At 44.3% G+C, this 23,323-nt stretch overlaps 1 protein-coding gene across 1 annotated transcript; it reads right to left on the bottom strand.

Moving 5' to 3' along the window:
• Positions 1 to 1,000: 1,000 nt before the first annotated feature.
• Positions 1,001 to 19,110, bottom strand: LOC146626060 (NACHT, LRR and PYD domains-containing protein 3-like). The gene is made up of 9 exons (XM_085362233.1): positions 19,065 to 19,110; positions 18,653 to 18,937; positions 15,874 to 17,195; positions 15,320 to 15,774; positions 14,082 to 14,255; positions 10,678 to 10,851; positions 5,335 to 5,502; positions 2,172 to 2,339; positions 1,001 to 1,226 (listed from the first exon to the last, which is right to left on the bottom strand). The coding sequence occupies exons 1-9, from the start codon at positions 19,108 to 19,110 to the stop codon at positions 1,001 to 1,003; spliced, it is 3,018 nt and encodes a 1,005-aa protein (XP_085218359.1).
• Positions 19,111 to 23,323: the final 4,213 nt, after the last annotated feature.

Genomic DNA, 23,323 nt, shown 5'->3' with positions numbered 1-23,323 from the left:
CCGCAAAGAATGACGTCCCTTTGGTGGCCCAGATCTGGTTTGCCAAAGGTGGCCCAGACATAGGCCAGCACAAGGCCAGTTGCAGATACACTGGTGGTCCTGTGCTGGCCCATGCGTGGATTACCTCTGGCAAACCTGATCTGGGCCACCAAAGGGCCGTCATTCTGTATGGTATGTGGGCCACGTGTAAGTTCTGTGCAGCCACGGGCCAATTGCAGACAGTGAATGGACTGATTCTTATATAGCGATTTTCTACTCTCCCAGATTACTCAAAGTGCTCTATACAACTTGCCACATTCACACACTTTCTCTAAACTCATTGCTTCCCTAACTGCATTCATACACATTCACACTCTTGACAAGCAGACTGGATGAGCCAGGGCTCAAACCATTAACCTTCTGATCACTAGGTGACCTGATCTTCCTCCTGAGCTACAGCCACCCAGTGGTAAAAATGCATAAACCCTTACTAGGGTTTGGATAAAGTGTACACTCACAAACCTGTCAAGGCTGCATTTGAAATGTTGGCTACCATAGCAGTATAGTATTGCAACATGGCATTTGGGTTTTCTAACTAAAATAGGAAAATAGGAACATAAATACTGCCATCATTGCCAGACCTGGCCCACATCTGGTTGACATACACCCTGCCATGACATCAGTCAGTCAGAAGTGCCAGCTTGACACCAGATCCGGGCCAGATGTGTCTGCTATGTGGGTGGTCTGTATGACGACCACATGGTTACTAAATGTAAGGATGGTTCTCTGTAATAAGAGCCAGTGATTTGCAGTCTCGTCACTTGTTGTCACAGTCTTGAGTCATACTGCGACAACATTAAAACTGATCAGCTGTTAAGGCATGAAATGAGAGAACAAACAGTGTGAGATTAGATTTGATGCTCTTACAGTTTGATGAATGATGATTACTCTTTATAAGGCTTCAGTGAGAAGCCTCCAACTTTACAAGAAACACTGGATCTTTGTTTCATACTGACTGTGTTTAGTACAATACTGCTGACAGCACCACCCACTCACTCCAACAGTTCACGTACTGCAGAGTTTCCAGTCTGTAGTCTAGACTCTCCTGAAGATCAACCAGCTCAGACAGATCTGGATTCTGCAGGTCATTGTAGCACAGGTCCAGCTCTCTCAGATGGGAAGGGTTGGACTTCAGAGCTGCTGCCAGATAATTACAGCTGATCTTTGACAAACCACAGCTCAACAATCTGTATAAAGAATGAAAGATGTAAGTTTATTAGACAAACTTCAAACAACAGCTTCACACAGTCTTCAGGAAACTTCAATAAAGTTATAGATAATACTTTTTTTCCCCAATTCCCAATTCCTGTTCCATTTTAAAAATATAAATGGATGCTTTTAAAAAACCCTAAAATGTAAATTAAAACCAAACAATGTTGAAACAATGGATTATATTCATGCTATTACAAACAAGCTAAACTACTGGTATGCTACCATTTAACAGAGGAGTCATCCCTACAACACAAAACCAAATTACTGTGAAGTAGGAAACACTTACAGAGAAGACCATCTGTCTTTATGTTTTCAGCAGAGAGTGAGAAACAATGTGGGCTCAAACTTCCATGTGAGGACTAAATTTATAACTCATGCAATGTCTCGCAGATAAGAACATGAAGGAATGAAGGGCATTTTAATTTTTGCAAAAACACAATAGTATAATAATAATAATTAATGTGACCCCACAATGCCTCTGACAGAGTTGACTGTCTATTTTTTAAACTATCAAATTATGAACAAGAGTGATGGGGTCTACAGTAAGTAAGACCTCATGACTCCTGTTCACACACAAAGTGAAAAAATGTGGTGACCCTTAAATTCATAATTTTATATATATAAAAATATTATAGTGACTCAGATGTTAATGGATACAAAGAAAAGAAAAGAAAAGAAAATCATGAGGAGAAACTGAAGGTGAAAATCAACTGTATGGATTTTTCTTCTTTGTTGAAGGTCTGAAATGTGAACATTGTTCTGCTACAGTCATTGGACTAAACCAGAGAGGAAGAAAAGAGACTTTACCATGAAGATCCTCAGTGTGGATCAGTATAATATCAGCCTTATGTCTGTAGCTTAGTGTCAGTACAACTTTCACATCATATTCATCTCGGCACAATTAAAACATGCTGACTGACCTCAGAGTTTCAAGCTTACATCCTGGACTCTCCAGAAAACCACACAGCTGCTTCACTCCTGAATCCTGCAGGTAGTTGTTACTAAGGTTCAGGTCTCTCAGGTGACTGGGTTTGGACTTCAGTGCTGAGACCAAACAGCTGATGTCTGACAAACCACAGTAATCAAATCTGAATAAAGAATAAAAGATGGAGTTTTCTTTTCAATTTTGTGCATAAAATAATTTCATAACTTCATCAGAGATAAAGAAAATTCAACCCCTGTGTTACGTCTTCCTTGTCCTTTATGTGTTTCATGTCTGCATGTATTTTGTTGTCAAGTTCATGTAGTCATGTCTGTGTTTCGTCATGTCTGTGTTTCATTATGTTTCCTGTCTTATTTTGAAGAGGTCCTGTGTTACTGTGTTCATTGTGTTTAATTTTACACTTCCTCTGTGACGTTGTTATGTTCATTTGCTTCAGCTGTTTCCCCGTGTGTTTCCGCTTCCCTCATTATCCTCCTGTGTGTACTTAGTCCGTGTGTTTTCAGTCATTCCCTAGCTGTGTCCGAATTCAGGGGAAGCATGCCTCAAAGTACGTATTTTGAGGCAATGACGTCACAGCGACGTAATGACAGCTGTCCGAATTCAAAGAGTACTCAAAATGTGGCGACAAATACGTCCTACTTTTCCGCGAATTTGAGGGTTAGCTGTGTCCGAATTCAAGGGAAGGATGCTTCGATTCCATATTTGGAAAAAATGACGTCACAGGGACGCGACGAAGGCTGTCCGAATTCAAAGAGTACTCAAAATGTGCCGACAAATGCATCCTACTTTTCCCCAAATTTTTAGGATGTGTCCAATGTATCCTTCGTGTCCTACCATATCCCAGGATCCATTGCAGGCCATACCGGAGATTTTTTTCTGATAACAATGGTGGTCGAAGAGGAAAACACTTTCAAATGTAAGTATATGAAAATCTGGTTGTAAAAAAGTTAAATTGTCATAGCGGTTGTGTTGTTAAGCTATGGGCATCTGCATTTTTTTTTTTTTATTATTCAAATAACCCTAAACTAGCTTGTATGGTGGGTCCTGCGGTTTGTCATATATTGCGGCTTACATACAGCTAATTTGGATTTTTTCAAATTAATTTCTATGCTGTTATGTTGTGGGGAACAAAGGCCAAGCGGCTCATTCATTAAAACGAGGAGAAAACGATCACCTCTTCACTTGGGTGAAGAATCGGGCCACTGTGGCGTGGAGGTACAAGAATTAATCAATTTATACATCATATTGATATATATGAGTGCGGTTTTATTAACCCTCATGCTGTACAGCAGCGGTCCCCAACCTTTGTTGCGCCACAGACCGGTTACATTAGACACGGAGCGGCCTTCAATGTGTCGTGGAAAAATACGACAAAATAAAATGATCCGACCAAGACAAAAACTGTGGTATTTTGAAATTATATTAATAAACGCACATTAACTGTGTAATTGTGTAACTTTATTAGCAGCGTCCTCCTGAAAATGTGCCAACAGAGTAACATCCTCCTCTCTGCCCCTTAATGCGCCCCAGTCGCGATGGTAACGTGTAAATATTTCTTTCAAAATAAGACACACAACTACAACACGGGAAAAGACCCAGGGAAACAGAGTTAATGATAAAAACCCTGAAAACCATAAATTTCACACCGGAGCCTCAACTCTCGTGGCCCGGTACCAAACGACTCATGGACCGCTGCTGTACAGAACCTGTGATGTCCAGACGGTATTCCTCTGGTGTTCTGCTATGAAAACGTTTGGATTTAGGGATTAACATAGTTGCTAGGGTTTCCTTTCTTCTTATTTGTTGTGTGTGATCAGGACAATACTGGAGAAGATGGGGCTGCAGGTGAAAGTCACCCCCTTGCAGGCCAGAAGAAATGGGAGAACTTCAAAAAATACAAAGTACGTATGTGTGTTATCAAGAAGATAAATTCTTAAGAACACAAAGTAATAAATGTGCAATTACTAAGAGTTGTGTTGTTTTCATTTGTCTACTGTCATTTTTGATTTCCTCTGCCTTTAGGATTGCAAGTATCCAGGGTCAGGAGAGGGGGTCAGACCAAAACGACAGTGATGAGAAAGGGGGGGGGGGGGCACCCACAACAGGGAAAAAGAGGAAAAGAGACAGGAATGATGAGCTGCTAGACCTCATTAGAGAGGACATGAGGCAGCAAAGAGAGGCTGAGGAGAGGAGAGCAGGCAGAGGATGGACAGACTGTTTTCTCTTCTTGAAAGATCAAGGACAAAATGAGTTATGCATTAAGATATTTATTTATTTGAATATATTTGTTACGTTGTTAGACGTGTTGTGTTAGATTAAAGGTTTTGTGTTATTAATAAATTGATTAAAACAAACACTAATTGTCACTGAACTCAATTAGATTTACAGGCATTTTTAACATGTATGAACATAACGCTAACTTTGAACAATATTACATGGATATTTATTTGATAGGAATAAAGTAAATAACAATTAAACAAGAATATTTCAAATACACAGTATGTAAAGATGAAAAAAGAATATTTACAGTTGTTCACACAGGATTAACCTGAGTGACCTGTTCCTGGACCGTTTCTTTTACAACTGTAATAGATTACAGGAAGAAAGAATATAAAATAGGAGTGATGTGAGCTCGCTTGCTAGAACGAGTTAGTAGCCTGGCTGCTGCATTTTGCATAGCTTGGAGGCGAGAAGGAGATGATTTGTCCAAGCTAGTAAACAGGGCATTACAATAATCTAAATGCGATCACACAAATGCATGAACAATTTTTTCTAATTCAGCTGAGGAAACCATATGTCGGAGTTTAGAGACATTCCTTAAATGAAATAAACTATCCCCTAGTAGTCCTCATGCAGAATTAAAGTTTTTTAAGACTTTGTATAATTCAATAAGTGAGAGTTTAATCAATGGAAATCACAGCAGTTTTATTTCTGCTTTGAATTTGAACTGAAGACAAATATAAGGAGAAAGTGGACATGTAAATCAAGTCTCAAAGTGAATTACCCAATAGAAGATTTTTTCTCTATGTAGCTTTTAAATATGTAGCACAGCATTACTCTGCATCAGCTAGTTGACTGAACCATAGAAGGAGAAAACAGAATTATATCCAGATTCTCACAACTAGAACATGGTGACTGACCCCAAAGTTTTAAGTCCACATTGTGGATTCTCCAGAAAACCACACACCGCATTCACTCCTGAATCGTGCAGCTTGTTGCGGCTCAGGTCCAGATGTTTTAGATGGGAGGGGTTGGACTTCAGTGCTGAGACCAGACAGCTGATTTCTGACAATGTACAGTCTTCTAAACTGAAAAAGAAAAAAGGAAATGGAAACTCCAAACAGCTCAGGCCAAAATTCCTAAAGAAACTTGAACAAACAAATAAAACATTTTTTTATATTTGTATTAAGAAAACTAGTAGTTTGGTATTTGATATCCAAATAATCTCTATACTTTCTATAAGTCAATATGTTATGTATTTTGCACTGCTGATCAGACAAAAAAAGTTTACATTGTTCAGGGGAAAAAGCCCGCCATGGGGTGAACAGAAGCCAGTAAGAACATTCTGCGTTCTGCTCTTAGAAATATGAAGGTAGATACACCAGCAACCACAGCTGATTCCAGGGGCCAGAGGTGACTACTGCTGGCTAACACTAAGTGTAGATATAGTAAGACTGTAATTATAGTTATGATACCTGGTTACATCAACTGGAGGTCACTAAAATCAATATCGAATCGGTGTGTAACTTTGCCAAAACAATTTTGGACTCTGTAGTTTTCTCTGGTCCCCTCCCCAATCAGACCAGGAGTTGACATGTTTAGCTGCATGTTCTCCTTAAATTGCTGGCTGTCTGAGTGGTGACCATAAAACAATGTGGGTTTCATAGATAATTGGGAAACTTTCTGGAGGAAAACTGATCTTGTTCGGAGAGACGGCATCCATCGCACTTTGGATGGAGCAGCACTCATTTCTAGAAATCTGGCCAGAAATTATTCTAGAAATTATTAAACCATCCAAAATATGACTATCCAGAGTTGGGACCAGGAAGCACGCCTCTCTGCAGCTTCTCTCCTCCTGTTACACCCCAAAACCCCATCCCCTTAGAGACTGTGTCAGCTCCCAAACAGACAAAAAACAAACTAAAAAACAGCAATAAATGACTTAAACAGAATGAAATCACAAAGAAAAAACAATACAGTATCACCAACAGCACCAAAGAAAGAACTAAGACTATTAAACAGTATGTTTTCTCTTCTAAGTTCCTGTTAGCCAATGACTAATATTTGGTCAACATCCTGATTTACTCTGCTAACAGAAACCTGGTTACAGTTGGTTATGTTAGTTTAAATGAATCAACACCCCCAAGTCACTCTACCTATCAAAATCTTTTAAAATATAAATGTATTTTGCCAGAAACATCAGAGTCTCAGCTAAAAAGGAGGAGGTCAAATCAAATCAAATCAAATCAAGTCACTTTTATTGTCACATCACATGTGCAGGTACATTGGTACAGCACATGCGAGTGAAATTCTTGTGTGCGAGCTTCACAAGCAACAGAGTTGTGCAAAATACAATAACATGAACAGGCAAAATATACGAATGGCTAAATCTGAAACTAATTAATATATGTACAATATATAATAGTATATGCAAAAAAAAAAAAATTTCTGGATGTGTATACTAAATGTTTTTCTACGTGTACGTGTGTGTGTGTGTGTGTGTGTGTGTGTGTACACATATTTTACAAATTAAATAGAGTCAACAATAAATAAAATATATAAAATATACAGAGTGAGACATGTGCAAAACAGTGGCGTTACTGTACAGTATGGAGTGCATAATGTTGAAGTTCCAGTAGTGAAGCTGAGGTGTCTATGACGTGTTCAGCAGTCTGATGGCCTGATGGAAGAAGCTGTCTCTCAGTCTGCTGGTACGGGACCGGATGCTGCAGAACCTCCTTCCTGAGGGAAGTAGTCTGAACAGTTTATGGCTGGGGTGACTGGAGTCCTTGATGATCCTCCCCGCTTTCCTCAGGCAGCGCTTCCTGTAGATGTCTTGGAGGGAGGGAAGCTCACCTCCAATTATCCGTTCAGAGCACCGCACTACTCGCTGGAGAGCTTTGCAGTTGTAGGCGGTGCTGTTGCCATACCAGGTGGTGATGCATCCAGTGAGGATGCTCTCAATGGCACAGTGATAGAAGGTCCTGAGGATGCGGGGGTTCATGCCGAATCTTTTCAGTCTCCTGAGAAAGAAGAGGCGCTGCTGCGCCTTCTTCACTGTTTTGTTTGTGTGTACTGACCACGTAAGATCCTCAGCCAGATGTACTCCAAGGAACCGGAAGCTGCTCACTCTCTCCACAGCAGCGCCGTTGATGGTGATGGGGGTGTGTACTTCTCTGCACCTCCGGAAGTCCACTATCAACTCCTTTGTCTTTGCGACGTTGAGGGTGAGATGGTTGTCTTGACACCAGTGGGTCAGGGCGCTGACCTCCTCCCTGTAAGCCGTCTCATCACCGTTGGTGATAAGACCCACCACTGTAGTGTCGTCCGCAAACTTCACAATGATGTTGGAGCTGTTAGTGGCTGTGCAGTCGTAGGTGTAGAGTGAGTACAGGAGAGGGCTCAGTACACACCCCTGTGGAGCACCAGTGTTCAGTGTGATGGGGGATGAGGTGATGCTGCCCAGTCTGACCACTTGGCGTCTGTCAGACAGGAAGCTAAGGATCCAGCTGCAGAGGGAGCTGCTCAGTCCTAGATCCTGCAGTTTCCTGTCCAGCTTCGAGGGAACGATGGTATTGAATGCTGAGCTGTAATCTACAAACAGCATTCTCACATACGTGTCTCTCTTCTCCAGGTGTGACAGGGCAGTGTGTAGTGTCAGGGCTATGGCATCATCAGTGGACCTGTTGTGGCGGTATGCGAACTGTAGAGGGCCCAGTGAGTCGGGTAGTGCAGAGCAGATGAAGTCCCTGACCAGCTTCTCGAAGCATTTGCTTACGATGGGGGTCAGGGCTACAGGTCGCCAGTCGTTCAATGACTAGATGGTGGAGGATTTGGGTACAGGGACGATGGTGGCCATTTTGAAGCAGGCTGGGACTACAGACAGAGAGAGGGAAAGGTTGAAGATGTGCGTGAACACTCCAGCCAGCTGAGCCGCGCATGACTTGAGGACGCGGCCGGGAATCCCGTCCAGACCAGTAGCTTTGCGTGCGTTCACCTTCCTGAAGCACTTCCGCACATCCTCCTCAGACACAGTGTGCGCACTGACGTCATCCGCGGTGCGCACACTGTCCGGTCTCGTGGTGTTCGCTGTGTCGAATCTAGCGTAGAATACGTTTAGATCCTCACACAGAGAGGCCGTGGTCTGCGGTGTGCTGGTTTTCCCTCTAAAGTCTGTGATCGTGTTTAGTCCCTGCCACATACTCCGAGGGTCGTCAAACTGTTGCTCCACCCTGTCCCTGTACTCACGTTTGGCTGCTTTGATCGTCTTCCGGAGTTGGTAATGTGCGTGTTTGTAGTCCGATGTGTTCGCGGAGGCAAAGGCGGTGCTCCGTGCCGCCAGTGCCGCGCGAACATCTCCGTTAATCCAGGGTTTTTGATTTGGGAAGGATTTGACTGTTCTGGATGGGACGACATCTTCCACGCATTTCCTGATAAATCCACAGACTGAGTCTGTGTATTCATCAATGTCCCTAGCAGCCACGTGAAACATTTCCCAGTCCGCGTGATCAAAACAGTCCCGCAGCGCAGACTCCGATTGGTCCGTCCAACAGTGCACCGCCCTCCGGGTTGGAGCTTCCTGTTTCAGCTTCTGCCTGTAGGCGAGCAGGAGCAGGATGGAGCGGTGATCTGATTGGCCAAATGGGGCGCGGGGGAGGGCTTTGTACGCATCCCGGAAAGAGGTGTAGCAGTGGTCAAGTAGCCGGTCTCCACGTGTGTTGAAAAGGATGTGTTGATGGAGTTTTGGTGAGACTTTCTTCAGGTTTCCCTTATTAAAGTCTCCGGCTGTGATAAACGCTGCCTCTGGGTGTGCGGTTTCCTCGCTGCTGATCGCGCTGTACAGTTCGCTGAGTGCACGGTCAGTGTCGGCTTGTGGGGGAATGTAAACAGCCGTAATAATCACTGCTGTAAATTCCCTCGGTAGCCAGAATGGCCGGCACTTAATCATCAGGTACTCCAGGTCCGGTGAGCAGAAGGATTTGACCGGGTGCACGTTTGCATAATCACACCAGCTGTTGTTGATCATGAAACACACACCACCGCCTCTGCTTTTCCCAGTAAGATCCTGTGACCTGTCCGCGCGATGCACGGAGAACCCCGGCAGTTGTATTGCGGAGTCCGGTACCTTGTCCGATAGCCAGGTTTCTGTGAGGCAGATCACGCAGCAGTCCCGCATCTCTCGCTGGAATGAGATCCGTGCCCGAAGCTCGCACAGCTTGTTCTCCAGAGACTGCACATTAGCCAGTAATAAACTGGGTAACGGTGGTCTGTTAGTGCGCCGTCTCAGTCGAACCAGAACGCCAGATCTTCTCCCTCTGCGTCGGCGTTTGCGGCCTCCAGGGCCAGAGAACAAAGGCGTCTCAGGTGAGATGAATGGGGGGTCTGCGAACGGAGCGTCCGTGTTGCAAAACTTGAACTCCGGAAAGTTATAAGAAAGACCGTCTTTTATGTCCAGTAAGGTTTGTCGGTCGTACACAAGGAGACAAGTGCTGCTCGTGAAAAAATAAAGGAAAAGTAAAATTAAACACAGAAAACAGCTGTTGCTTGGGGGAGCTCGCGACGAGGCTGCCATACTCGGCGCCATCTTGTTATTCCACATACTGGACTTGTGGAATACCAAGAGATTAACTGCAGCTGTTTGTGCATTTTTTTTAAGAAGAAAGATTTGGTTTAGGTCGTGTTTTTGTCTCTGACAAAGGAGTGGGTGCGGGACTTCACGTGTGGAACATGGTGATTTAAAGCTCAGACAGTTTTACACCTACTGATGCTCTTAATCATTAACAAACAACCGGAAAGCAGAGCGATGATTAACCTTCATGTTTACCTGAGTATTTTCATTGTCACCATCTTGTTTTTTGAAAAATGGTTGTGGTGAGAAAGGAGCAGATCTGACTGTCTAATGACTTGCCAAGAACAAGGCTGAAGCTTTGAATTAACATAATTTTTTTAATGACCATTTTCTGTTGGCTGTGAGCTTAAATGAGCGACTGAGAGCTGTTTTATAAAGTCTACCTCACTTTTTTCTAGCTTCTGGTCTACATGTTGAGAAAACGCCCGTGACACAGCTAACCTAGACAAAGTCCAGACGCTTTTCATTCCAAGCTCCTTAGACTACAATGACCTGGATGACTGAGAATGTTCACAGACATACAACTTAGACACTGCACAGATCATGTTGATCTGGTCTATATTACCAGGATGTGTACGCATTTACTGACACCTCAACTTTCACATCTCATCACAACTAACACATGGTGTCTGACCTCAGATACTCCAGTGTACAATGTGGACTCTCCAGAAAACTGCACAGCTGCTTCACGCCTGAGTCCTGCAGCTCATTTCCAGTCAGGTCCAGATGTTTCAGATGGGAGGGGTTGGATTTCAGAGCTGAACCTAAATGAACACAGCTGATCTCTGACAAACTGCAGGACCTTAGTCTGAGTTTATAAAAGAAAAAAAAGGAAAAAATATCAAAAACACAACAACAAATTTTTCTAAGTAAATATTTTTCAAAAAGGTTCTTTTGACATGAAATCTCACCAGATATCGATAACAACGCATCCAATTCACACATGAAAAGATACCAAAACTGAAAATCTTAGAAATATGGTATCTAACTAGAGTCTTACTCTGGATGGCATTATCTGTGCCTCCAGTAATGCTATGAGGAACCTTGGATTCATTTTTGACCAGGATATGTCCTTCAACGCACATACTAAACAAATATTTAGGACTGCTTTCTTAACAGGCCCCTTATTTTATCTTAATGACCTTATATTACCATATCAACCTATTAGAGCACTCCGCTCTCACACTGCAGGCTTACTTGTTGTTCATAGAGTATTTAAAAGTAGAATGGGAGGCAGAGCCTTCAGTTTTCAGCCTTCAGTTTTCAGGCCCAGTTTTCAGAGATCACGAGCTGATCTCGGACAAACCACAGAGCTCCAATCTGAATAAAATTAAAAGATTAACTTTTGTGATTAAAATCATTCAGTGTCTCATAACGTCTCCAGAGATGAAAAAGATTCAGAAGGCGGAAGTTTTGATCATTCCAAACAGCTGAGGCCAACAGGATGGAGGTTCAAGCAGTCTTCAAGATACCTCAACATTTTTCTGATATTTGTATCTACAGTTCACGTAACATGTGGTATGCAAAAATCCAAATGGATGTATTTTTAAGACATGGAAATGTGACTCCAGACTCTTTGCCAAATCAAACTTCTATACCATACCAGTGGAGTCGCAGGATAACAACTAGCATTAGTGCTACTGACCGGTAGGCTGTTGGTGAAAACTGTGATACTAACAGGAAGGCATAGATGACAGAGGCCAAGAAAAGTAAGAGAGGAAGTAACGTGAAAGGGAAATAATGAACACAGAGACGGAAACTCCGTGAATCGCTACCTTATCATGGTGGAGGGGTTTGTGTGTTCCAGGGATCCCAGGGGCTATGTTGTCTGGGGGCTTTTGCCCCCTGGTAGGGTCTCCCATGGCAAATTGGTCCTGGGTGAGGGACCAGACAGAGCGATTGAGAAGACCCTTATGAAGAGAACATCGATTGAACAGTTTACCTTGCCCGGGATAGGGTTACCGGGGCCCTGCCCTGGAGCCAGGCCCGGGGAGGGTGCCCGAGGGCAAGCATCTGGTGGCCGGGCCTTAGTCCATGGGCCCATCCTCCCACAGGCCCACCACCCACAGGAGGCGCCATGGGGTCGGGTGCATTGTGTGCCGGGCGGCAGCCAGGAGCGGAGGCCCTGGCGGACTGATCCCCGGCTGCCAAGACTGGCAATTGGGACATGGAATGTAACCTCTCTGGTGGGGAAAGAGCCTGAGTTAGTGCGTGAGGTTGAGAGGTACCGGCTAGATATAGTTGGGCTCACCTCTACGCATGGCTTGGGCTCTGGAACCAATCTCCTGGAGAGGGGCAACTCAGTCTGGAGTTGACCCTGGTGAGAGGCGGCGGGCTGGGGTGGGTATTTTAATATCCCCTTGGCTTGCTGCCAGTACATTGGGGTTTTTCCCGGTGGATGAGAGGGTTTGTTCCCTGCGCCTTAGGGTCGGGGAACGGGTCCTGACTGTCATCTGCGCTTATGCGCCGAGTGGCAGTTCAGAGTACCCAGCCTTCTTAGAGTCCCTGGGTGGGGTGCTGGAAGGTGCTCCACCTGGAGACTCTGTTGTCCTGCTGGGAGACTTCAATGCTCACGTGGGTAATGACAGCGAGACCTGGAGGGGCGTGATTGGGAGGAACGGCCTCCCTGATCTGAACCCGAGTGGTGTTTTGTTATTGGACTTCTGTCCAAATCACAGTTTGGCCATAACTAACACCTTGTTCGAACATAAGAGTGTCCATAAGTGCACGTGGCACCAGGATGCTCTAGGCCACAGGTCGATGATCGATTTTGTAATCGTATCACCAGACCTGCGACCATATGTTCTGGACATTTGGGTAAAGAGAGGACTGAACTGTTAACTGATCACCACCTGGTGGTGAGTTGGATCAGGTGGCGGGGGAGGACGCTGGACAGACCTGGTGCACCTAAACGCATAGTGAGGGTGTGCTGGGAACATCTAGCAGAGGCCCCAGTCCGCGAGATCTTCAACGCACACCTCCGGCAGAGCTTCAATGGCATTCCCGAGGGAGACAGGGGACATTGAGTCCGAATGGACCATGTTCAGCGTCTCCATTGCCGAAGCAGCTGCATTGAGCTGTGGCCCCAAGGTGGTTGGTGTCTGCCGTGGTGGTAATCATCGAACCAAATGGTGGACATGGTGGAACTGTTCGCAGCCGAGTGTGAAGCAGCGAGAATGAGGATCAGCACCTCCAAATCTGAGGCCATGGTTCTCAGCCAGAAAAGGGTGGAGTGCCCACTCCGGGTCAGGGATGAGTTCCTGCCCCAAGTGGAGATATTCAAGTATCTCGGGGTCTTGTTCGCGAGTGATGGGAGAAGGGAGCTGGAGATCGACAGACGGATTGGTGCGGCGGCTGCAGTGAAGAGGGAGCTGAGTGTAAAAGCAAACCTCACCCTATGGCCACGAGCTGTGGGTAGTGACCGAAAGAACGAGATCGTGGATACAAGCAGCAGAAATGAGCTTCCTCCGAAGGGTGGCTTGCCTCTCCCTTAGAGATAGGGTGAGAAGTTCAGCCATCCAGGAGGGGCTCAGAATAGAGTCGCTGCTCCTCCACATCGAAAGGAGCCAGCTGAGGTGGTTTGGACATCTGACAAGGATGCCTCCTGGGCGCCTCCTGGGGTTGGTGTTCCGGGCATGTCCCACCGGGAGGAGGCCCCGGGGCAGACCCAGGACATGCTGGAGAGGTTATATCTCTCGGCTGGCCTGGGAACGCCTTGGTGTTCCCCCGGAACATACACACACATACATGTGTACAGACTAGAACACAAGCACAAAAACTGCTCTGAGATGGACACCACCGAAAAAACAACACAATGGTGAATTGTGATGGCCAGGCTGAAAGTGTTGGATTCGGCAAGCTCCAGATAGAGAAAAATCCTGAGTGCCTTCCAATCGCATCACTAACTCACTCCACAGATAGTAACCAAATATATTACTGAACATTTGAACACAAGGTTGAAACTGATTTTAAATGTAAAAAAAAAGACAACTACCTTGTAGTCTGATAGTAACTAACAGCTGCAGGCAGTGAACTGACCTCAGAGCGTCCAGTTTACAGTTTGGACTCTTCAGTCCAGCACACAAAAGTTTCAGTTCTGAACCATCCAGGGTGTTTCCACTCAGGTCCAGCTGAATCAGACTGGAGGTGTTGGATTTCAGAGCTGAGGTCACACATTGAAAGTGAGACTCTGACAGTCCACACCACCTTAACCTGTGATGACAAACATTACAACAAAATAACCCAGCTGGACACTTCCTGTTGGACATTGTGCTCTGGACATCAGCTGATCTGACTGACATGAAACAGGAATCCTCCTCAGTCTGTCGGTTTGCTCTAACCCCACGCCTGACTCCACAGACTCCTGAGGCCATCTCCATCAGAAAAACATTTTAACTGTGACTCAGGATATTTGACTGAGTTCAGCTCAGTGACCAGTTTGTGAACTTTTGGTTCTTTCTTTAATTTTATTGATGTTCTTTCTTGTGGTCCCGATGTTCTCGTCTTTGCCCCCCTCTGTCTTCTCTGTGATACCTTCAGTGTTCCCCTCTCACTCTTATCATGTTTCTGTTGAGCTTCACTCCCTATTTATTTCTTTTCCTGTTTTACTTTGATAATCACTTTTCTCACGTGTCTTGTTTTGTGCTCTGTCCCTGTTTACAGTTGGACTTTGGCTCATTTTGGTCTGTTTGTGACAATAAAAAAAAAATCCTCAGTTTTTTCTTTTAGTCCTGCATTTGGTCATCTCCACACCTCATCCAAACCGACCTCTTTCTGTGGAATGTCTGTGGAACATTTAGTGTAACAAATGAAATGAACTACTCAACAGTCAGACCTGACCATAATTCCCTATTAAAAGAATTCAATATTTAGAGATAAGGACAGATGATTGTGTGAACTTCAACATTGACTTCTACCTTCTGAAAAACTTGTGAACACAAACCAATTCAACCAGGCTTTGTAATGAAATAGGACTGATTTAGAAACTGTTTTTTTCTATGACACATTTCAGGAGCTGGGGTTGGCCTTTACACTCTACAGCTTGTTAACAGCTTGACTTGTACTGCGTGTAACCGGGTCATAAATGACATATTGTTATAATTACACAAAATGTGTTCTAAACCCCAAACTGTTATTGGTATACTGACTTTTAGGACCTCCAAGCTTTGGAAGTCCTTGGAGGCCTTGGATTTACTTGTAAGTCTTTCTTTTTACCTTTCGTTGTCAGACACAACGCAGGAACACACATGTGCATAGAGACAGAGATCTGCACTTACCGAGCCTTTCTGCAGTTCCTCACAGCTGGAATTAATCTGCGTTGTCCATCCACCGATGTGTTGTACTTCTTTAGGTCCAACTCATCCAGAACGTCCTCTGACATCTGCAGCATGAAGGCCAGAGCTGAGCAGTGGATCTCAGAGAGTTTCTTTGATCTGTTCTCTGACTTCAGGAACTCTTGGATCTCCTGATGTACTGAGAGGTCGTTCATCTCCATCAGACAGTGGAAGATGTTGATGCTTCTGTCAGGAGAGATTTTATCACTGTTCATCTTCTTCAGACTCTTAATGACTCTCTGGATGTTTCCTGGACTGCTCTCTGTCTGACCCAGCAGACCTCCTAAGAGTCTCTGGTTGGACTCCAGACAGAGGCCATGAAGGAAGCGGACAAACAGGTCCAGGTGGCCATTTTTACTCTGGAGGGATTTCTCCATGACTCTCTTGAGAAACAGACACTCGGATGAAACTTCATCATCATCATCATCATCATCAACATCAGATAAAGAATCAAATAGATAATCCTTACAGTCTTTCCCCACAAAGTTCTCCAGCACCTCTGTTTTATGTTCCCAGTCTTTTCCCAGGAACTCTTCCAGCACGTCTGTCTTTCTGTTGGTGAAACAGTGGAACATGTAGACTGCAGCTAGAAACTCCTGAATGCTCAGATGGACAAAGCAGTAGACTGTTTCTGAAAACATGTCATACTCATCAGCTTTAAAGATCTGTGTGAACACTCCTGAGTACACTGAGGCTGCTCTGATATCGATGCCACACTCTGTCAGGTCTGATTCATAGAAGATCAGGTTTCCTTTCTGCAGCTGATCAAAAGCCAGTTTTCCCAGAGACTCAATCATCTTCCTGCTCTCTGGACTCCAGTGTGGATCTGTGGCTTTATCACACTTGATGTTCTTTGTTTTTAGGTGAAATAGCACAAGGCGTAGGTAGAGCTCTGTGAGAGTCTTAGGCAGATCTTCGCTCTCTTTGTTCTTCATGACAAACTCCAGAACTGTAGCAGTGATCCAGCAGAAGACTGGGATGTGGCACATGATGTGGAGGCTTCGTGATGTCTTGATGTGGGAGATGATCCTGCTGGCCTGCTCCTCATCTCTGAATCTCTTCCTGAAGTACTCCTCCTTCTGTGGGTCAGTGAACCCTCTGACCTCTGTCACCAAGCCAACACAGTCAGGAGGGATCTGATTGGCTGCTGCAGGTCGTGTGGTTATCCAGAGGCGAGCAGAGGGAAGCAGTTTCCCCCTGATGAGGTTTATCAGCAGCACATCCACTGAGGTGGACTTTCTAGGGTCAGTCAGGATTGTAGTTTTGTGGAAGTCCAGAGGAGGTCGACACTCATCCAGACCATCAAAGATGAACACAGCCTGGAAGTCTTCAAAGCTGCAGATTCCTGCTTCTTTGGTTTCAGTAAAGAAGTGATGAACAAGTCCCACCAAGCTGAACTTTTCCTCTTTCAGCAGATTCAGCTCTCTGAAAGTGAATGGAAACATGAACTGGATGTCCTGGTTGGCTTTGCCTTCAGCCCAGTCCAGAGTGAACTTCTGTGTTAGGACTGTTTTCCCAATGCCAGCCACTCCCATTGTCAGAACTGTTCTTACTGGTGCTTTTCTTCCAGGTGGGAGTTTAAAGATGTCTTCTTGTCTGATTGTTGTTTCTGGTCTGTCTGGTTTCCTGGATGCTGTTTCAATCTGTCTGACCTCATGTTCATCATTGACCTCTGCAGTCTCTCCCTCTGTGATGTAGAGCTCTGTGTAGATCTCATTCAAAAGGGTTGGGTTTCCTGCTTTAGGGATCCCCTCAAACACACACTGGAACTTCTGTTTCAGGTTTGAATTGAGTTTGAGGTGACAGGCCTGAAGAGTCTCTGGATGAAACAAAAACTGTCAATAAGATCATTGCCTGTAGAGTGGTCTGTACAGTATGAGGAAAAAGTTATTCAACTGCATCTATATGTGAATGTGACTTAAACCCAAGTCTACGGTTATGAAGTTATGACTTCGAGCTAAACTGATTTATTATAACTCATAAACAAATCACTGTGACACACTTATCCCTGGAGTCATTCAAACAAAACTCAGTGTAGGTTAGAAGTTCATGAACCAACAAAAACTTCAGTCAACAGTTAAAAAGCTGGAGTCCAGACAACAAAGCCAGATAACTGCATTGGTTAGAGCTGCAGTGACTTATCAAACAAAGAAATATCCTCAAACATTTTTAGTTTTTTATTTTTAGGGTCTTTTAATGCATTTACTATTTTCTTAGCATAGAGATTACACTTTACAGTTGGTAGAAGCTGTTAAATAAGGGAATCAGGATGATTCTTCCTTTACACATCAGCACAGAGGACAAGCGAGGACCCCAGGCCCTCCCTTTATTATTAGCAGAGACATAAGAACCAAAGCAAGGTTGACAGTCTGGCCAACAAACAGCTTGAGTTGAACAGCACCCAACCAGGATTGTTTATTCTTTTAAGACCTTGTCATTCACTCATACCAGATACAGCTATCATGTTAGCAATTAGAAAGAGAGACTAGTAAAAGCTGAGGAAGGTGGTCATTCAGCACATGTTCCCACATACGACACTGTGACGGTTTGTTTAGGTCTTCAGGGTCTGATGGAGTAAATCCTTCCTCTCAGGGTGAGTCAGGTCTCTCTCCTGACAATGAATTTTTTACCATTAACAAATTAGTTATGTCACAAACCACACAAAGTAAACTCTCTAACAATCCATCCACCATCTTCCATTTATCTGGGTCAGGCCCCCCAAAAAAGGGAGATGGGCCCATCCTCCTGAGAGCTAACCACCTGCAGGAGCCACCGTAGGGGTCAGGTGCAATTTGTGTTGGGCAGGGTCCAGGAGCGGAGACCCTGGCGGACTGACTCCCGATTACCAAAATTAGTGATTGGGATATGGAATTAACCCTCTAACCATCAAATGGAAATAATCCAATTTCAGTGTCTGAAACGAGGAAACTACTGGGTAACTACTGGCTTCTTGATTTTCACGTTTTTCAGCTCATTCATGAGGAGGTTCATGTGTTTTCACCAACCACAAAGACACAATTTTCATATCAGTGTCTTTGCAGATAACAAACGTGGATCAATCAAAAAGCAACAAACTTTAAATGAGATACAGAAATGTCCAGAGAAATGTAGCTCTGAAGAGAAAAGAGGATTTGTAATTAAAATATTAAGTAAAGGGTTCAATATATTCACAACAGAAAAAAACCTTTATTTACAGTTAAACACACACACAGTTAAATCTCTCAGAATTGAAGTAAACTGAGCAATAAAACCATCATAACAACAAACAGAGCTCACCTGGCTGCGCAGATGGCTCAAAGGACAAATGCAGCTCAGAGGAGAGAGTCGGATCTATGGTCTGAAGATGTCTGATCATTATCCTGGAGGCAGTTCCTCCTTTTTTCTTTACTGTGTCAATCAAGTCACGAGCCTTATCTGCTGTGACCGAGTTCCCCTCCACTATTGATGCTTTCTCCAGATCATTCAGGACACGGTCCGTTACCAGAGCCTCCAGGAGCTGTGTGACGATTTCTTTTGAAACCCTCCAAACAAAGCTGCACCGTACCCTGCTGAGCTCATCCTCTACAGGAAAAAAGAGACATAATAAGCATGCATCCTACCTCACTCTTTGAAGGAAATGACAGCTACGATTGGTCAGTTTGAGCTTTGTGTGTTTCTGTGTTAATGTCCTAAAATACTGAGCTCCTACCTGCGGATGGAGCTGATAAAGCTGGCTGGTCTGGTTCAGACTCCATCTTTGATCTATGACAGAATGCGGTACAGTGAATCAGGATCAGCTGGTCTCATATCACTTATTGCAACACATCATAGCACCCCGGTTTCTGATGGAATCTTCTGTTTACACACTGCAGTGAAGTTATAGCACTGAGAAAACCTGCGGCTGATGTAGAATTACCAGTACTGGCTAGAAATATTTGGGTTCACCTCAACAAACAGGTCATGTTAGAAGCAGTTTCTTGGATTAAGGCTGGACTCTGTTCTATTTTCTCTTTCTCTCTTTCTCTGTTTCTCTTGTTGAGAGGCAGCGAACAGGGGTGGGTATACTTTTATATATATGGCCCCAGCTCTGTGTTTGGATATTGGGTTTCTCCAGAGGATGAGGAAGTTTTTTCCCTGGACCAATTAACGGGTCCTCATTGTTGGTTTTGCTTTGTACCACAAACAATAGTTCAGAATACTCAGCCATCTTGGAGTCCCTGAAAGGTGTTTGGGATCTACCTGATGTGAACCCAACTGATGTTCAGGTATTTGTAATCGTATCACAAGACCTGCAGCTCTACACCTTGTACACTCAGCAAGTGAAGCTTGGTTTTCACTTGCTACCTAGGGGTGAGATGGACCAGATGGTGGAGAAGGCCTGGCCCATTCAAACATACGAGTGTCGGCTGGGAGCATCTGGCAGAGGTCCCAGTCTGGAAGAGCTCCAAGCTTTAACAGCATTTTAAGGGAGTTTAGGGACACTGAATCCTGATGTACCATCTTCCAAATGTGGTATCTAACCGGGGCTGTTTTTCCATTCTCAAGTATGCAAGTCCATTCTTCATAAGTTCACATGGGAGTCCAGGCTTTCCGAGAATGCAGCACAATCATTCTACAATTGGAGCAGCGGTGTACTTCATGACATCAGGAGTTTTTACTGCCGCCCCCTCTGAACTGTGATTAATATTTGGAATGGAAATTACACATGATGTAGTTAAATCTTTTTTTTTTTTAAGTGACTTTGACAAAATTGGCTTTTCTGTATTGTCTGTTTCATAATGTCTAATAAACTTTATACAGTTAAACACAATCACTACATGACTGAAAAACAAGCTTAATCCATCTTAATAAACATAGTACACATGTATGCCTGAAACAAACAGGTGAGACGTTAGAACGCTTTTATTTCTATTTTAGTAAACACTCAAACCTACAGCACACAGCTGCTGGGGTTTGGAAGAGAACTGAACAAATATTTCAAATATAATGTGATCATTGTTGGATCACTTTTCAGGATCTCCACGTATTACCATGCTGTTTTTGTTCCCAGGGAAAATGTTTCCTCATGAATTTTTAGTGTTAGATTAAATTCAGTTAGCTGTTTAAATAAGAACAGAACATTTTACATCAGGGGATATGACAGAAATATACTGACAGCTCTCCAAGTATGATGTCAATATTAACCCTGGAGAACCCATGGGGTCCAGATGAACACATTCAACTTTTGGGGAGGTAGAATGGGAGGCAGAGCCTTCAGTTTTCAGGCCCCTCTTCTGTGGAACCAGCTTCCAGTTTGGATTCAGGAGACAGACACTATCTCTACTTTCAAGATCAGGCTTCAAACTTTCCTTTTTGCTAAAGCATATAGTTAGGGCTGGACCAGGTGACCCTGGATCCTCCCTTAGTTATGCTGCATTAGACGTAGGCTGCCGGGGATTCCCATGATGCACTGGGTGTTTCTTCTTCACTCATGTATTAACAGACCTCTCTGCATTGAATCATATCTGTTATTAACCTCTGTCTCTCTTCCACAGCATGTCTTTATCCTGTCTTCCTTCTCTCATCCCAACCGGTCGCAGCAGATGGCCCCGCCCCTCCCTGAGCCTGGTTCTGCTGGAGGTTTCTTCCTGTTAAAAGGGAGTTTTTCCTTCCCACTGTCGCCAAAGTGCTTGCTCATAGGGGGTCATATGATTGTTGGGTTTCTCTCTGAATCTATTATTGTAGAGTGGGCCGTACAATATAAAGCACATTGAGACTGTTGTTCTTGTTATTTCAGGCTTTATAAATAGAACTGAATTGAAAATGATTTGCAGTCACCTAGAGGACCATGAACCCCTCTGTACCCCAAAGTATTCTGCAGTCTAAGGCGAGGTCATCTGTCCTACAGCTAACTTGGGACAGCAACAGGAAAAGTGATGGAAAATGGAGGGATGGATATTTGTATTTAATATATAAAAACTGAATTTAAACTTTCAGATTTTAATGAGCGCATCTTGAACTAACCCTCAAATAAAATATAAGATTTGTGTCACACAAGGCAACTCAAGAGTCTGATGTGACTGTTCCTGAGTTTAAATCTGAAGGTTTTGCCATCAGCACTGAACTCTGGAACAACCTGCTCGAGGACAAAAGCCTGTCAGCATCAGCTGCTTGCTTTGAATCAGCTCTGCTCTCATATGTGGACATCTGCCCTGTTGTGACTCAAAAACCTAAATCAAACTCAGTGAGTGTCAGTCATATTCAGTAGAGTTTGTTTCTTCCCATTTTAGTTTGAGAAAATATTTTAATCAACAAACTTTACGTTTCGATGTTGGTTTTATGGGACTTTTTATTCCACTTAGCTTTGCTCTAAATCCTAAAGGCAGGATAAGAAGACCCGAGCTGTGGGGGAATAGTTTAGAAGGCTTTTCCATGACTTTGGTAGAAAACAGCCTGATGTGGAGGAGAACTGATGAGGGCTGAGAAGTGAAGCTTAGACAGTTGGACTATTTCACAGTGTGAGGCTGGACGTGGGAGACGTTCATCTGCTCTCCAGCAGCCTGAAAGCGGACTGCAGACACAGGCTGTTACATCGTTCACACATCAGTGTGTCAGATAAAGAAGAACCTCAGAGGGGAAGTGACGTGTGTGTCTCTGCTGCTGATTCAGAGTAACTTCTCCTTTATTCAGACTTCCTGTGACTGACGTTTGTCTCTAACATCCTGAAGCGTGCAGTACACACACAGAAGTCACTTTGACAAAGCTCGGCATCTTTAGAGAGCTTTGATGCTGATTCACTCACATCAGCAGGTCACTCCACTGGATGGAAAACACAGCATTAATGAACATGTCCTCCTGTAAAGGACACTTCAGTGTCTCCTCTGCTAAAGGAGGCAATAAAGGAAGCACTGAAGCTCCTTCCTTTAGTTTTTGAGACTTCAAATGGCTCCATCCGTGGCTGCAGAGACTTCAGGTCTATTCAGCTGTTATCTGCTTTTAGAGGGGCGGAGTCTTTATCAGCACATGTTATTAACCTGACCAGTGGGTGGAGCCCACAGGTTTTATGACTTGTTGTATCCTGAGGGGTGTGAGGTTAATGTGTCAGTGAGGCGTAGCCTTCACACATAAATGCTGTACACATACAGAGATTCATGCAACGCCTTTACTTTTGAGTTATATTTACATGTTCAAAATACAACTATCCAAAAGCACCATGGTAACGGATTCTGAACAGCTCACCTGGTCAGGAGCAGGCGATGTGCAGCGTGCTGGTGGGATAAACCCGCCTCCGTCTCAGAGAGAAGAAGATCCTGATTTCCTCATCTTGGTCATCAGCTGCTGGATCTGTGCTCCTCCCCTGTCCATTTACAGGAGTCAGATGACTACATAAGAGGAAGTGTGCGTCTTGGAGACATGAGCGCTCTCAGGTGACGATGTCTGAGCTGTATTTGATCATCAAACCTGTAAAATTGTTTCTCTGACTCCAGCTTCAGCCCACAACCTCAGAGCTCCTGCTCACCCTCACAGACCATGAAATGCCCCCGGATCCACCCAGGCAACAGTAAACCAGCTGTTGACCCACAGGAAGTGAGGAAACAGGAAACATGGCGCTGATGTGACAAGAGAATCTTACAGAACCAGAGGTGCCGATTTCTGCTGAAACTTCATGGCTCTAAAGGCGGCGCCGTCACGTCTTGTTCTTCACTTTTCTGACGCCTTTCATGTTTCCACACTGCTGCACGCACCCACCCACCCCCACTCGGTCTGTACAAACACAACTCCAGCTTTCATCACAGGAGGGCATGAAGCCCGCTTACACAACCAGGCATCACAGGAAACAGAGCCAGTCGTTACGAAACACATTAAGTCCCAACGACAGCTCACACAGCAAATACACTGAAACACTGAGGTGGTCATGTGACTGTTGCTATGCACACAGAACAGAATGAGGCGAGAGCAACATGTAAAATATTTTATTTTTCTGTAAAT

Source organism: Diplotaxodon limnothrissa, linkage group LG9 (genome assembly GCF_057381915.1).
Source record: "Diplotaxodon limnothrissa isolate DT_005_m linkage group LG9, D_limnothrissa_male_GT1.1, whole genome shotgun sequence".
In the NCBI taxonomy this organism is placed as follows: domain Eukaryota; kingdom Metazoa; phylum Chordata; class Actinopteri; order Cichliformes; family Cichlidae; genus Diplotaxodon; species Diplotaxodon limnothrissa.
Note: the sequence above shows the minus strand (reverse complement) of the source record. Positions and strands in the feature narration are given on the sequence as shown.